The sequence below is a fragment of the Pelmatolapia mariae genome, linkage group LG7 (genome assembly GCF_036321145.2).
Source record: "Pelmatolapia mariae isolate MD_Pm_ZW linkage group LG7, Pm_UMD_F_2, whole genome shotgun sequence".
NCBI classification, from domain to species: domain Eukaryota; kingdom Metazoa; phylum Chordata; class Actinopteri; order Cichliformes; family Cichlidae; genus Pelmatolapia; species Pelmatolapia mariae.
The window spans coordinates 7,411,277-7,428,419 of record NC_086233.1 but is presented as its reverse complement, the minus strand read 5'-3'; the positions used below and the strand labels follow the sequence as shown (position 1 = coordinate 7,428,419).

Here is a 17,143-nt window from a genome sequence, read left to right as displayed (position 1 = left end):
GTGTTTAGAGTTAATTCGTTGATTCAGATGGTTAGGTTAATAGCTCATTTAGAGAACCTTTTCATGATATGCTAATTTTTTGAGACAGGAATTTTGGGTTTTCATGAGTTATGTATGCCAAAATCATCAATATTAAAACAATGAAAGGCTTGAACTACTTCAGTTGTGTGTAATGAATCTAAAATATATGAAAGTCTAATGTTTATCAGTACATTACAGGAAATAATGAACTTTATCACAATATGCTAATTTTTTGAGAAGGACCTGTATATCTCATTCTTTAACCTCCTAGGACCTGGCGTCCACATATGTGGAAATCACATTTTTGGTTGTCTAGACCAAAATACTAAATTTTGCTCGACAAGGGCCTGATATCCACTCACGAGGACATTATACTACCTCTGTTTTATCAAAGTTTAAAACGAATATCCTGATATGTGGCTCTCACTTTTCTTAGAAACAAAAATCAGGTAAAAAAACAACTGCTGATTCTTTGTTTTTACATTCATCGGGTCCCAATCAGCCCAAATATCAAAGAGAAATTAAAAATTATGCCATGGAAGAGTTCGGGTCTTAGGAGGTTAAAGACACTGTATTTAGCGCATATCCTGGAATGAGGGAAGGGTAAAAAGCTACAATCTCTTTATTTAATTTCTTTTATTCCAAATGCTAGTTTACATTTTTTCTATAATTCTTTGGGATGCTCCTCTTCAACACTCATACCCCATGGTCTAAATAGTAGTGGACCTATTGTGCTTTTCCAGATTTTCAGTCACATATGTACTATTAGAATTATGGATCTCATATTACCACAGCCAAAATTTCAGTTGATGATGTTAGAATATGTGCCAGACATCCCTGTGAGTGTTTCCTTCACTTGGGTCTGTATGAAGCCATTGAGAGGTTATATCGCTAATACAACCAACTCAGGCAACATGGTTATCATAGTTAACTAAGATTCAGTTCAATTCAATTTTATTTATATAGCACCAAATCACAAGTTGCCTCAAGGTGTTATACAAATAAAACTGAATTGAATTTTATTGCCCTAAAACTAAAAACTAGATGTAAAGAAGTACAACTAGATGCGAAAAATGCAAAGTAAAAACTGGACTTTTGAAAAGAAAAAAAAAACACCCCTAAATAAATGATGTTAGTTACCAAACATTTTTTTAGTTTGGTAATATTGTATCAAACTTGTCAGAGACTTTCATGGATAAGTTTATTGACACATAGAGTCAGCTGCTTTAAAAAGTTGTCTAAATCCCGCTTGTCATACAAACTCCCATCTGTTTTCTTACACTTGTCCAGTTCAGGGAGTCCACTCCTGGTCGATGCCAGAGTCTCAAAAAACTGGCCTCTCATTTCCTGAAATCCCTCCCGACATATTCTGTGCTGTTGTGTTGGTTTATTGATCTTTCTGAACCCTACACATATGAAGTGTTCAACCACAGAAAACCTCCTGGTCTATTTCAGATATACTTTCCCCAATCAGGGTTTCCATTACCAGAAGGCAATAGATTCACATGGACACAAAGACCTGACAAAACAGGAAGCATCTGCAATTTTTGAGTTTATTGTCTTCATCAAATTGGTCCAAAGGGCTCTCATAGCTTTTCAACAAGTCAGATCACAATAAAACATGAAATTATGGACATCAACACAGGGGTTAGACGGGAGAAGACAGCAGGTCACGAAGTGCCCGTGGCTCTCACGTTATTTAAGTGCAGGACACTGCTGCCAGACAACCTAGTTTAACCTCTGCAGCATCAAACAGGACGAACTGGTCAAACTGCTGCTCCGTTTTTTAACCGTTTCTAGACTTCGCTGCTCAAACAGAGCCAAGAAAAATAAAGAAACTGTAACATGTTTAACATTGAATTACTACTTCCTTTAAAAAGTGTACAGTTCAGTCATTGCCATTTCCCCAGGGAGGCGTGTTGGCTCGTCTCCGTGGCTGTTCGAGTAACTCGTTCTCTAAGAGCTGGACACCTCACTGCAGTGAAGTGATGGAGGGCATGTTTACCTTCTTGGAGCCTAAACATGTCAGTTCTAGAAAAGAGGTAGCTAACAAACACCCCTTGGCACAAACTCGCCATCAGTGCCTCTGTGCTTTACTGACCTGCTGACAGACGTCAACAGCACCTACAGGCCAGCCCCTGTCCACCCCCACCCAGACTGATTCAGCACAACCTGCCCCCCAAACCCCTCTGTCCCCATCTTCACAAAAACTGAGATCAATATTACAACCCAAGAAAATGTTTTGGTTTTTTAAATCTTATTCCTTTGAAACTTGACATCAAAGCACAAAAACACCCTGACTTGTGTAGCATGAGAAATACAGTACGTTTATAAAAAAATACAAAAAAAATGCAGTTTTTGTTTATTTAACCAACAAGAGAAGTAGAAGTGACATAACAGGAAGTCTATGTATTTTTTTTCGTCAAAACTTTCCCCCCCGTAGGATATATTGTAGGATCTATTTACAGCATCATGTCAGAGAGTGGAGGGAATACGAAAGCACAAACACATTTGAGGGGGAAACTGTTGAAAGAGAAGCCCGGGTTGTAAACGGTTCTTCATGAAGGAGGTGTTTTATTTAAACCTACTGTCTGTCTCGAGTCAAAATGACGAGCAGTCAAAGAGTTTGCAGTCCCTCAGGAGAAAGGGAGGGGAGTTAGTCCAGAGCGATTATGTCATCGTCGTCATTGTTGTCGGCTGCCGATTGGTCTGTCCGTGGGCGCTTGGTGGAGGTCTCGCCAGTTTCGGCGTCTGAGTGCTTCCTCTTTGTGCCACCCGTTGCTGCTGCTGCTGCTGCTGCTGAGCTGGAAGCCGCCCCATCCTCCTCATCAGAGTCGACTATCATGATGTCGTCATCCTCTGACGGAGCTGAGATCGAAGAGGAAGAAAAGATACAGGTTTATTTGCACAACAGAGAACAAACTGAAAACAAACAACGATTGTCCTTTTAGACTGTAGTGTTCAAAAACAGGATAAATGCAATCAGTTCAGATTGATGATGAGTCAAAGATAACTGCTTTCACATAACCAACAACACGTAACCCAGGTCCACAAGCTCAACAATTTTGCCATTTTCAAATGTAAAAAAAAAGAAGAAGAAAAAAAAAAGAGACCCCAACAGGAATAGTAGTAGAAAAAAAGTAAAAAACCGAGCCATTTATTTTGGTTGTTCAGCTAAAATATGTCCACTTATCTTCACTAATTACTGCAGCGGTTACCTAAAGTCTAGAGCAGGACACAGCTCTCACATTATGCAGTGCTGCAAGTGGATAGTGCTCCAATAGGGCCTAGTTTTTGCTGCACTGCCTTAGCTCGCTGTGTTGAGGAGGCAACCCATTTTCAATAAGACTAATGCAGAGGCTGGGATTGCCCCAGCGCTCTCTCCACTGCCCTGTCTCAACAAAGTCTGGAACGCCCCAAAAAAACTATTGAAACAAAAAAAACAAAACAAAAAAACTTTCCGTTCGATGGAGCTGATAAGAGGGACACTTAAGTGCTCATTTTTATTTATACTATCATTTCTTTTCTTTCTTTTTTTTTTTAAAGAAGCTTATAAAGTCATTTTTAGAATGTGTGTTTGTGTGTGTGATTATTCTAAAGTAAAACTAATCCATCACAGATTTACAGTACAGTAGTGACACGGACCCTTGGTTGGTCTTTTTGCCAAACCTCCACAATTGCCAGCTTATTCAGGACTGATCTGTTGACCACACCTATCGGCTTGAGAGCTCAACTTCTGATGCAGAACTAAGTCTCTTGTAACTGCTTGTGTCAAAGTGTATATATAATTACAAAAGGACAGCAGAAATGTAACATGAATGTGAGGTGAGCCAAAAATAGTGTACATGTAGGCAAAGATGTGCTCTGGATGAAGAAACTCAAGAGTTGTTTGGCCATCACAGTGATAGGCATGCTGAATGCATGTTTTCAGGAAAAAACACCCTCATGCCAACTGTGAGTCATGGTGGTGGAAATGTTACTGTTTGGGGTTGCTTAGCAGCCTCGCTGCGAGACAAACACCCAGAAGTCAGTGGACCACCAAGGACCGACTCAAAAAGAGGAAACCAAAGCTTATGCAATGAATAAGTTGAAGCTGAGAATCTCATCAAAATGTAGAAAAGCATACAGATAATGACGGAGCAAAGGAAACCCCCGAAAGTGAAGCAATTTTGAATAAACTGGTCAAATTTCCCACCGTCAGATTCCAATTTTCCTTCAAAGAACTTTTGGCTTCTCCAAATGTCACACTATTAATATTTGTCTTGATTTGGACTGACATATTTCTGAAATCTGTATCTGTAGGCTTTTCTGTAGGAGGATAAACGTACTGAAAAAGTCCACAGCAGTTCCAGAGGGCGTCACTTTATTATCATTTTTACAAGACTGTATGTTAACGCCTCCAGGCATGGCATTAGCATCGTGACCACTACGATGCTGACCTTTAGAGGATGTTGACGGCTGGGCGGAGTCCTTGTTGCCGTTGGTGATGCTGTTAACCTCCTCTTGGTTAGTCTGAGGGGGTGGAGCCTTATCTGGGGCCTCACCTACTACCTCGAATTCCACATCCCGCTCTAGGTCCTCACTGCCAATAAGAAGAGATGCACACACTTTTCAGCTTTGGTCCCTTAGAGAGGCTGACTGTAAACTGTGAATTTCATTCATGCGTTCATGCACACAGGTACATACACGTGCAGGACATTGATGAGGAGTGTGTAGTCTTGGAGGAAGTCGTCAGCTTGGAGCCGGCTGCCGTTACGGATCCCAAAATCAGAAAGAAATTTGCTGTTGTTGGCTGTGAAGAGAAAGAATAAGTATAAATGTAAGGAGAATGCATTCTTGAACCTATAAAGACAGTAAATAACAAATAACACAATTTCATAATTTAACTACCAACTAACTAACTGTTAGTAGTTAATTAAATGAATTCCTACTATAAAAAAGTTATTATACTCCTTTCAAACACTGTATCAGTTTTATCATTAAAGCTGTTACAGCCTACTAACTGAGGCATTTCTGTTTTTGCCCTGGAATGACTTTTACCTACAGACATCCTGACAAATGCTATTAGAGCGCCCTCTTCTGTCCATATGGACACTTTCCACTTGCACTAAATGAAAAACAACTCCCATCTATATCTCTATAGGCAGCATCATTATCTGGTACGTTTTATTTTGCATTCCTGTCTTATGGGTAAATGATCTTACTCTTGCCTGTCCCTCTTCTTTTGGTCTGTCCATCCAGTCTTTCCTTTTTACCATCTCTCTCTAGATCTCCTCTGAGATGTGATTACAACCATCACTTTCATTTTTTCTTCTCTGCCTTGCCTTTTCCTCTATCCTCTAAAAGCCCCCGGTCAAAGCTTAAAGTCTTACATCCCCCCGCCCCCTTCTTCTTTACCCTCCGTCTCTCCTTCCTCTGAGGAAATGAGGATGGTTCCCTTTCCATCTTCTATCTGAACATCTGGAGCCACCATACCAAACCTCTCCTTCACAATCTGCACAGAGAGACGAGGAACACAAAGTAAAAAGTAAGTAAGTAAAACAACATCCAGTCATGAAAAAATGACATTTTTGTGATGCTTTACAATCCCATGTAAAACTAAATACATCCTTACTGCTTTCATAGGAATTAGAGTATAGTAGCAGCCAGGCGCTGATAATCATATGCACTTGATTAACTGATTATTAAAAGCAGTGTTTACTGAGCAGTAATACCCTCTCACTACCACATATATGAGCTTCAGTTCAGGAATAAAAATGTGAGTCTTGCTCAACAGATGATCGTTTTAAGATATCACAAAGAGATGTCACATTCCATATGTCATATTTCTATGGGCCATTAAATTACAATGGAGGCAGTGAATTAAGGTACTGGAGCTCTTTAGTTTGAGGCTTTTCCCCCATTACCTACAAATGCACTTAACCTGTTAGACGTAATTCAACTGACTCTAATCAGATTTCTGGGACCAAAAACTTTAAGCACCGGGAAAGATTCATCAGTGGGACAAGGTGTAATCTGTCACAGCAAGATTTTACGATTCTACAAAAGCATAAACTGACACAGTCGATACTGGAAACTGGTGCAGTCTGAACAAGGCAAAGGAAAGGTGTCTGACAGGATAAGAGATGCTCAGGAATTTTACCAATTAATGACATCGTCTTCGATACTGGACGTGCAGTAACATTACCTTGTCTTGCAGAGTGAGCACCATGGTTTTGTGCACGTTGAGCTTGACCGTGACTTCAGGTTTGCTGGCACAGACGTAACAGTTCGCGCTGGGCGGGTCTAGCACGCAGGGGACCAGCAGCTTCTTCCTGAGATTGGGGCACTTGTTCAGAAAGATCTGATGCAAGAAAAAATAAGATGGACATAAAAAGAGGCTTACTATAGGAGCCGTATTCTAGTTATGACAAACTCTGGTGTAGTGGCTCTTAACATAAAAAACTAGGCTGCTCTTTGTCGCTTGTGTATGAAAGTTGCACAGGACAATAACAAAAATATGCAGGCATAAAGTCACAACAAATATTCGACAATACTTTTCAACATTACACTTAAATATGCTCCCCATTCTAGGCTGCTTTAGCAAATCACACCTTTTAGGAGGGTGAACATACTGGTCTATTACCACCTGTGGGTTGGACAAAATGCTAAGACATTTCCATCTAACAGTGTGCATTAAATTTGGCATCTGAAGCCAAAGGCAGTGCGTACACAAGTGTCAAGAGTCATATATGATCCACTGCTAAAAAAATAACAGCAAACTGACCGTGCGACAGGATTCCAGTTCCCCAGATAAAATCTTGAGCCCCTCCAGCACGATGAGTCCAGCGATGACAGCATTGGTTGTGGCAATAGCTGGGATGATGTTACCTGCCATTGCTGAAGAGAAATTAACAAACACATTTAAATTTTTGGTACTGATTTGTGAATAAAAACTCTGACATGACTGTTTTGTAGCAAAAAGGAAGCTGCTTCCTTTGTGCGTGACTTACACTTGACATCAAAGCGACTTTTCATGTTCATGCTGAAGATGTGCATACGCAGGTTGGCTGCTGCTGTAACAAAGTCCATGGCTGGAGGGTCATCCTGACAGGAAGAGGAGAGGGAGGCAGCTATTCATCATCTGTGTGCAGCATTTCATTACATCTGCAACAACTTTCTACTGGAGCACACTCATCTGCTTAAAGTAACATTGTATCTGCTGGCTGTCAGTTTGCAAAGCTATTCAGATGAATGTACAAAGTACAATTACTGTACTAACATACCGAATGAAACCTGCCCAACAAGTGAAGCTCAGCAGCCAGGGTTGACTATTATAATGTGTACTTATTCTGGCAGCCAGCAGAGCGCAGCACTACACTCACAACGCATACTCCACTGAGTGAATGGGCTGTTTTATGTCCACCAATTTTCATTCATTGTCTCAATACATCTTTATTGTTTCTGCAATACAGTCATACTGTGTCATTTATTTAAAGCACTGGCTACATTGTATGTTTGAGCATTTTAAAAACACATTACACTCAATTAAGCTCATTTCCAACACCATATTTTTGGACTCTAGAGTAGCTTTGCATGAATAATCATCTTCTTCATTGACTAAAACAAACAATTTTAGCTCCTCTTCCTTCAGGCCAACTTACTTCTGACTGGCTCACACTACACAAAAACAGATTTGAACAGTAGGTTTGTTGGGCTTCTGTGTGCACTGCCAGAACTATTTTCCTGGGATTACGGATAGCCACTCTCATTGACATGATACAGAGCCAAGAGTAGAAAAAAAATACTGAGTATCCAGAGCAGTCTGACCTCATTTTCAAAGCTGTGGGCATGTTTCATACAAGCATCCACCATTTTTATATGGAAAAATCAAGTGAAAAACTAATTCACAAGAACGTCTTGTCTTTACCTTATCCCAGACCAGCTCAGCACCCTCGCCCTTTTCCTGCAGCTGTGAGCGGAGCGTCTCCACGCTGTGCTGGAACAGCTGGCAGTAACCCCAAACATCCAGAACCTGCTGGTCCTTCAGACCTGAAGCTGGAGTCCCCTCCTTAGGACACTCTAAAGCCAAGAGAAACGCACACAATATTGCGGTTAATGAAGCATTTAAAGCAGCGACCCTTTTTATAATTAATATAAATCTGACATCTCGCAGTTATGTTCCTTGTGTAAGCGAACTGTAAACATAAGTAAATTCCTCCACAGGCTGCACGCTGTGCAAACAGCTGTTCTTTATCACATGTGTCATGTGCTTTTGTTATGTTTGTGAGGACACAAATAATATTTGCTTCGTTTAAACTTACAGCTAATGTGCAGCTCAGTATCTTCCCAACAACAAGAAGCTGGACATGTTTGGAAGTAAAACTTATACACAAGTAATAAACTCACAATTTAAAATATTTGGAGTTCTTTTCTGTGTCTTCCTGACTCAAACAAGTTGAAATATGGCCCCTAAACACACATGCGCGGGCACGGGTAATGCCAGGTGATGCTGAAAGCCTGGATGGGCTTAAGCTCTGCGTGCATGAAGGACATACCACTATTCTCTAGCTGGTGCCAGTCTAAAGGTGTAGGAGCTTTCCTCTTCTTCCATAACTTGTCCATGGTCAGAAGGTACATGATGTCATCTTTGAACAGCTGGGGAAAAAAAGGAGCAATCATAAACAACTACTCTATGTCCGTAGTGATGCTATGCTAAATGACTAAACTCTGGGATTCTCAACATTTTCTGCAGCCCACATAAGGACAGAATGATCGCTTCTTCAACAGTTGTGTTCCTGACAACTAATCTGCTAGTTTTTAAATGAGAGGGGAAAAAACTAGAAAATTTAACTAGTCTAAAGGAAAACAAACAAATATTTGCCAAGCAAACTGTGTACTTCGGGAGTAATATGAAACCATTAATTCCTTTCCTCATTAATCTAACGTTCAAATACGTCGAATAGCAAGGGCAACCACAAGTCTACTCAACATCTCGTGCACATCCCATTTATACTCTCTTGCTTATTTATTACCTTGTTGAAGAGTTTGACGGAATCATATCCGGTGGATCGAGCCCATTCCTTGGTGGAAACACGCTTGATGTCCCCATCCTTATCTGAAGCGGTGGCACGAGCCGCCGTCTCTTCGGGATTCCCTTTTAACAGAATTCACAGCTTTTACACAGCAATTAATTTTAACCTATGTTAATATTCATCCTGCTGTGTGACCCAACAACCAAAAAGTATCCCCGCAAAAACCAAAACAGGGAATTCAAAATTGAACTTACTGTGAATCCACATTAATGCCACCCTCTCTCTCACTTACATGCAGCCTCTGGGTCCGCTGTGTCCGGCGACACCTCTTGATCTGCATCTTCTTCTCCAAACAGTTGACTGTAGTGGCAACATACAAACAACAGAAGATGACATAATCACACAGCCTAGTATCCGCTGATGATTCTGAAAGATCATCTGATGGTTTAGAAATGGTCATATCTAGATTAGTGATTAACAACTGACAAGGTCCCATTTAATCATAAGACCTCATAGCACCAAGTCACTCCAACAGTGCACTTTGTTCTCAGACTGCTGATTTACTTTTGGTCCCTCAGATATTTGTGTGGGAGGCAGAGCCTTCAGCTTTCTGTCTCCATCCCCTTGCTCCCAGATAGTCACAGCAGAAGGCTGCCCCTCCTTGAGCCTGATTCCACTGGAGGATACTTCCTGTTAAAATTTTGTTTTTCCTTCACACTGTTGCCAGCTGCTTGCTTATAGTGGGTCGTCCGATCATTGGGTTTTCTCTGTATTATTGTAGGCTCTTTATCTTACAGTATAAAGCACCTTATGGGCGACTGTTGTTGTGATTTGGTGCTATATAAATGAAACTGAATGTAATCATTTTCAAACACGTGCAGGAACAGTTTAATCAAGATCATACTCTACTCTACATCCATTCTTAACTGGAAAAAAGAAGATAAAACCGTGTGTGTCAAAAACTGCACGCAGAAAGTGATCAGATCATGCAGAAAATATTTAGGGGTAGTGAGGCACAGTGAGATCACATTTCATGATGTGTTTTTCACCTAACCTATCCTCTTCCTGCAAGTTCAAGCCTGGCAAAAGCCACTAATATTTGCTAAACTAATACGCAGACTGCAATCAAATGTAACTTGAAGCCCAAGAACGCAGGTGTAAAAGAACAAGGCTTACTTGAAGAGATATTTGGCCCAGACGATGCAGTGAATGGGCTCAGATGGCGTGTTTCTTATGGTGCATCCTGGGAAGGTCTTCTGTGCTGGTTTCGGCTGGCACTCGTAGCACTCTGTCATTCCCTGGGTAAGAAGCAGCAGAGAACAGACATGTTCACCGCCCTTGCTCAGAAATCTGCAGCACATATCAAAATCAAGGCTCTTCATGAAATTTAGTCTGACCCCCATTTCCCTTTGGGTTCTTGGCTACCTTACACACAATGTAAAAAGAGCTGAAAGATATGCAGCCAAATTGTTGGTTCTCTGTGTGGAAAAATATTGGTGTGCTACCTTCTTGATGACCGTGACCTGTCCCAGGTATCCAGCAGTGCCACTCTCTATCAGAGGGATATCAGCTGCCAAACACATCCTGTTGACATGGTTACGGGCAGCTGGGGAGGCAATACGTGGTTTTATTTAGCTAATTTGAAAGCGTTAGCAGTAAAAGAAGTTATTTAGGTAATGCTGTAAGACGAGGGTACCTCTGTTATCCAGGGCGTTCATCACAAGCATGAATTTTCTGAAGAACTCCACGTTGTATTCAGGGCTGTTAAGGAAAAAACAAACCATGATCAGTCCCACATCAGTACATTCTTGAAGGAGCTAACCAAGACTGACCAAACTGTGAAAACGAAAAAAAGAAACTTGCTTCATGATGCTGTCGTGGCATGCGGTGATGTTGGCACTGGGGCAGAACTGCAAGGCACTCTCTTTGGCCACCTACAAGACAACAAGAGTAAGGGACAGATGTATAAAGTGCATACAGGACGTTTAAAACAGCAGCTCAGACAGAACTCTGCAGCCTGCAGGACCAGAGGTGAGTTACATACCTGTGCTTTAGACTTGCCTACATGCTTCTTCTGAAAGAGGAACTGACGGTTCAGGTTGCTGACATCAATTGTGTCCAAGTCAATCTGCCAAAATCAACAGGGTTGTAAAATCAGTCGTGTCCAATCCAACAATCAAACACTTTTCTATTTGTTTGAACAGAAACGCCTGCTAGGTCACAACAAACAGGGGTAAGTCAGTGCGACGATCAGAGGACTGCACAAGCATTTTAAACACCAAGAGAAACAAGTAATTCTCTGCTGAATGTCTGTCTCTTCATATAACTATTTTACTGCATTTTAATTGTTTTAGATTTGCATTAATGTGTTTTCTATGTGCTGCGTTTGGATACAAAGTTAGAGAGGCAAGACTGAGATAGTTTGGACATATGCAGGGTATAGATAGATATGGATATACTGGACAAAGGATGCTGAATATTGAGCTGCCAGGCAGGTGAGAGGAAGAGGATGACTGCAGAGAAGGTTTTGCATAAGGTTGGTGTGAGAGAAGAGGATGATAGGGAGAGGGTGAGACAGAGTGTTCTATGTGTGTATAGCACTGCTGCTAATTCAGTCGGTGACAAATAAAAGTTTCACAATGTTATCTCAATTCTAGCCAAGAGGTTAATTAAATTATTTAAATAGTAGCTGGTTAACTGCTACAGGATTACAGGCACAAGCAGCAAAAAAAACTCACACAGGGTGTTTGCAGGTACCACTGAGATGATGACAGTAAAGTAAAAGATAACCAGAAGACTTTAGGACCTGTCATTGACCCTTTTTAAGAGGGAGAGGCTGTAGTAGCCTTAACTAATGAAGGCTGTGGTGGATGCCAGATGACAAAATATGAAACTGTTTATGTAAAGAGCGAGGACATACAGGATGGATTCGACTTTCATAAATAAAATACTGCAGCGCCGGTTATTTTGGCTGCAGACATTAAAAGCACGCAGTCTCATGTTTGACTCTGGGAGACTGATACCAGCAGATAAGAGAGAAGGCGAGCACAGGCTCAAACAATGTCATCAAGAGACACTTCTGGCTTTTCTAGTTTACCATGTCAATGTCATTCTCAAATGTCCCCCAAATACCTCAAATACAGGACTCCACACTCAAGAGAGGGGTAAGCAAATCTGAAATCAATCTGGACGGTTCTTATTTGGTTGTATCAATTATAATGTTACCAAAAATATAATAATTAAATAAAAAAATACAATAGTGTATCCAGTGCAAACTGCTTCTAACAAGAACAGAATAAGGACAAGTTTGCTCCCTGTCCACGCCGGGAGCAAACTTGAGACATCAGTCTCTACTTCACAGTGAAAAGATATGCACATTATGCTAATTTATTATTCTAAACTGACCATTGATTTGAGGTTTAAGTGTATAGATTATGATGCCCAAAGAATGTATGGTTAAGTGCCCTAAGTGTTAATTAATAACAACTTGATAACATAATAACTACGAGTCAATTAATATGAGATTATTAACTGGTAGTTGATATAGAAGTAAGTTCTAATTGTTATACATAATGATATAATAAATCCCACCAGTTCCAAAGTGCTCTTGCCATTTCCATTTTCAGTAACACATATTTATTAAATCAATGTGGCGGTTGTGTTTTCATATCTTAGGTACAACAGTGTGATGACGATACAGTGTGATTGGTGTTTTTCTCCTACCAGTGTTGTGAAATTTAAAGCCTCTACTTATTAATGTCAGATTGGCCATTTATGCATTTTGCAGTTCAAAAATTGGTACAGACACATTTGAAAGGGGTCCTTGGTCCTAAACCACACAGTACGTAAGGGAGAATTTAATACACAATTTAACAGCACTTTTTGAGCACCCGTGAACTCCTCACGCTCAGCCCCCAACCAGCACACACATACATTCTATGAATAAATGAATTAAGAAACTGAGCGTTCTGCGTTGATAGATACAGTGAGGATGTTTTTTTTCCTATAATACACCCTCCATGGCTAAGCACGGAGATGTCCAAGCACCTCCATGGTAGCACACAGCCGGCGGTGTCCTTACAAAGAAGTTGACTGGCTAACTTAGCAGTGATAATGGCGCCAAACATCCCGGCTACATCGCTACGATCTCGTTCGACTTTTTTCCACCCTCACAGATAGATATCCTTGCCGGTCCACTTGACCCTGTCCACGCGGTGTTAACAAACCACCGGCGAGATAGTAATACAGCTCATCTTTGAATGCCACGTCTCAGGAATTAGCCTGAGCCCACACGTCTCCTCTTGACACACTCATTGCAGCACAAAGAACCAGTTAGCATGCTAGCCGGCTAGCTACCAAAGACAGCCACACAAACAAACAGCGTGAACGGGACGGACCACTTCGATGTTTTTGAAGCCGGTGAGTACAAGGTTCTTTAGCAGCTCGCAGCCGATCCCTCCTGCTCCCACTACCAGGACCTTGCAGGTGGAGATGGAATCAGCCAGCTCTTTTCGGAGGGAACCCACAAGTTGGACCATGTTGATGGCTAAAGACAGAACCTGCAGCTCCCGAAGGCTAGCGATTAGCTGCTTCTTCTACACAACCCAAGACCCACCCACTTCCGGGTCACACATTTTTTCTTTTGTGAGAAAAAGTAGTAGTTTGTCATTTTAGCGCCCTCTTCCAAACGCCACTAGTATTTGCGATATATAAGAGCAAGCTTATATAACAGGGGTTTGCAATTCCAGGCCTCAAGGGCCGGTATCCTGCAGGTTTTAGTTGTGTCCTTAATCCAACACAGTTGATTTAAATGGCTAAATTACCTCCTCAACATATCTTGAAGTTCTCCAGAGGCCTGGTAATGAACTGCTCATTTGATTCAGGTGTGTTGACCCAGGGTGATATCTAAAACCTGCAGGACACCGGCCCTTGAGGCCTGGAGTTGCCCACCCCTGTTATATAAGATATATATATAAGATAAAGCTCATTGAATAGCATTGTCTAAATCTAATTTCTTGTCATTTGATTATTATTTATACTTAACAGCAATTCTCTTCTCTTTCCCCTCTCCCCCCAACTGCTCAGCCACCAGGTAACGGTGGCTGCCCCTCGCTGAGACTAGTTGTGCCAGTGGTTTCTTCCTATCCAAAGGGAGTTTTTTCCTCTCTACTGTTGCCAAATACTTATTCATAGGAGGTTTTGTGATTGTTAGTTTCTTTCTAATATTGTAGGGTCTTTACTTTACAATATAAAACACTCTGAAAGAAGCTGCGGTTGTGAAATGGTGCTATATCGTTTTCAGACTCCAGAATTGAATCCATTAAAATGGATATACTACACAAACGTAATTAAAAGTGTAATTCAAACCAATTCAACTTTATGGGACAAAATGTTATCACGATAAATTGGGCAAAGCCAAAGAATTAAGGTTCATCTATAAAACTTTGCGGTTAGTCGAAGAAAAGTGGAACTAGCTTGTCTTAGAGACTAGAGAGGTGCTCGTGTAACGCATGACATGACTAAGGACAAGGAAGACTGTGATAACACACACACACACACACACAGGACAACAAGGAGATGGGAAACAGGTGGGAACACAGCCAAATAACAAAATGACTGTGGAAGTTAAAGTAGACACATGATACAGACAAGAACAGTCACTAAAATAGAACAGTCAGTGAGTCACAACTGAATAGGGAGACAAGACTAACATGACACAAGATAAACACAGAGAAGAAGACTAAGCCAGACGTAAGGTAGGTGGGAATAAACAGGGACCCAAGGAATAAAGCGCAAACCAAAACACCAAGAACAGAACTAGAAACTAAATCCTGATTCAGTAAAAAGACTAGATGTTACAATCCCTGATAATGCATTGCTTTAAATGGAGAAAATCTTGAGGGATGGCTGTTATGAGGAAAAACAGCCCAGAAACTTTACCAGCGGCACACATCATTGTGTGCCTCAACTTTCGGTCTTTTACCCAAGCTAGAATATAATTAATCCAGAACCCAGAATCATGATCTAAAGATAGTATTAACTAAAAAAAGAACAACTAATGCTGGGTCGAATATACAGGGACTATGACACAATTTTTTTTTACAAAAATCTGTAATGAATATGTGTTAGGAATGAATTAGTAGATCCATTCCTACTTCTTCACAGTTGTTTCTCTTTTTTTTTTGTTTGCTCAAATTCTCATGTTATGTTGGTGTCAGGGAAATTCCAGGTGGAAGAACATATGAGGATATGACTAGTGTCCTACTTAACGTGCACAAACATTTACAATGATGTACCTTCTATAGTGACCTCACATGGACAGGTTAACAGTGGGGTGCAGCCTACAAGCGGATTGTGTAACTGACTGAAGCACAGTTAGGTGGACAGAATTTATTGTGAAATTTTTACTGAAACAAATATTTTTTTGTAATTTATTTTAAACATCTCCAGCTTATGACTGAACAAGCAACTCAGCTGTCAGGCTAAGGGAGTTTGTAACTTAGGTGGTCGTAGAGAGACTTTAAAGTAAGAATTAAGATCTTCAAATTAATGCAATATTTTAGACAAAGCCAGTGAAGCTGTTGAAGGACAGGAGTAGTATATTCTGTGGAAGGGATTCTGGTAATGACACAAGCAGCTGAAGTTATGAAGAAGTTTGTGTGGTAAGCCAGAGATGATAGAATTTCAATAATCAATACTGGATGTAACCAGAGGATGTACAAGAACAGCCAGATTGTTACCTGTAAAGCAAGGATGTAGCCGATATATATACAATATACATAATATACATATCAAGTGATATTATTGATCAAAACTTAAGACACTTAAAAACAATACCTAAGCTCTTAACATGGGAGGAAGGTGAGATTTTAGAACTTGTCATACAGAGAGAATTTATCCAGAACAGTTTTGGTTTCTACCTGAATAACTTCTGTTTTGTCTCTGTTTAATTTAAGAAAATTAGCAGGCAACCACGATTTAATGTCAAGTAAGCAGTCAGTGAGAAAAGAAGTCGGAAGGGTCAAACTAGGCTTAGTGGATAAAGCTGGATGTCATCAGCATAGGAATGAAAATGTATACCAAAATTCCTAAAAATGTTACCTCAAGGTAAAAGATAAATAATAAATATTAGGGGGCCTAAGACAGAACCCTGGGGAACACCACTGACATCTGGACAAGCTTGTGAACAAGAAACATTTCCACACAAACGTCCATTTTTTCCACCAGAATCCTGGATTTTACAAGGAATGGGAAGGAAGCAGTAGCTGAAAAAATATTTCTGGGTTGTTGTTTTTTTGTTTGTTCTTTTACACGGACATCTAATATGATGGCTCATACTGATAAATAGACAGTACTCATGTGCGAAGGGAAGTTACCTTTTTTGTAAGTATGTTTGACGTTATTCTATCTAAATTATTATCAGTTATTATCATTTGCAGTCATTTTTTCCAATTAAAATATTTTTATAGAACTGTGATGTCATATTTGTTGCAATTTCTGTCAAAACTGACATTTTTCGTGTCATTGGGACTTTACACCTAGATAAATTGGGGTTATATAAAAGTCACTTTGCCAAAAAAAAAAAAGAAAAAAAGATTGGGGATCTATCTTAAGACTAAAATGTTCTTTCTGGCTCAGAACGACTGATGATTTATTTATCCAGGTTAAACGGCTCGTTGACAGTAAAACTGTCTTTTTTTGAAGAGCGATCTGGCCAAGAGGGTAGCAGAAATTGAAGAACACTAATAAGTCATTTCATTATTTTAAAAATAACTCCTTCTTAAATCCTGTAGACTATAAGATAATTACCCAAAATAAATAAGGATACTGGACATTTTAAAAATGTTAAACATCAGGAATAATCTTTTGGGGGCAGATGATAATTTTTATATTAAAGTCTTTCTGGAAATCTCTCTGTGCATACACTCAAAGCTGGTCTGTGAAGAGAAGTGGGATACGTTCACTTCAGCTTCACGTTGCAGACTTCACATTTGGCTTTGTTTACTTTAATAATTAAAAAAAAAAGATTTCAGAACATTTTCATTAAAAAATAGTCTTTGTCAATCATTTGCCTTCTGAGGCGTAAATAAACACACGTAGGAGGGATC

The 17,143-nt window shown here is 40.2% G+C and overlaps 1 protein-coding gene across 1 annotated transcript; it reads right to left on the bottom strand.

The window, feature by feature from the left end:
* Positions 1 to 2,198: 2,198 nt before the first annotated feature.
* Positions 2,199 to 13,655, bottom strand: uba2 (ubiquitin-like modifier activating enzyme 2). Its single transcript, XM_063477703.1, has 17 exons — positions 13,433 to 13,655; positions 11,080 to 11,163; positions 10,899 to 10,969; positions 10,732 to 10,796; positions 10,541 to 10,641; positions 10,212 to 10,333; positions 9,328 to 9,395; positions 9,036 to 9,157; positions 8,559 to 8,658; positions 7,931 to 8,082; positions 7,014 to 7,107; positions 6,788 to 6,900; positions 6,209 to 6,364; positions 5,419 to 5,515; positions 4,708 to 4,813; positions 4,461 to 4,603; positions 2,199 to 2,889 (listed from the first exon to the last, which is right to left on the bottom strand). Exons 1-17 carry the CDS (start codon positions 13,571 to 13,573, stop codon positions 2,678 to 2,680), a joined length of 1,947 nt encoding a protein of 648 aa, XP_063333773.1. The 5' UTR covers positions 13,574 to 13,655; the 3' UTR covers positions 2,199 to 2,677.
* Between the last annotated feature and the right edge of the window lie 3,488 nt (positions 13,656 to 17,143).

Coding starts and splice junctions, on each gene's coding strand:
- uba2 (XM_063477703.1), bottom strand. CDS start 13,573: ATGGTCCAACTTGTGGGTTCCCTCCGAAAAGAGCTGGCTGATTCCATC. Junction 10,797..10,898: donor TGCCACGACAGCATCATGAA/GCAAGTTTCTTT, acceptor TTTCCTTAACAG/CCCTGAATACAACGTGGAGT. Junction 7,108..7,930: donor CTGAGCTGGTCTGGGATAAG/GTAAAGACAAGA, acceptor TCTTCCTGTCAG/GATGACCCTCCAGCCATGGA.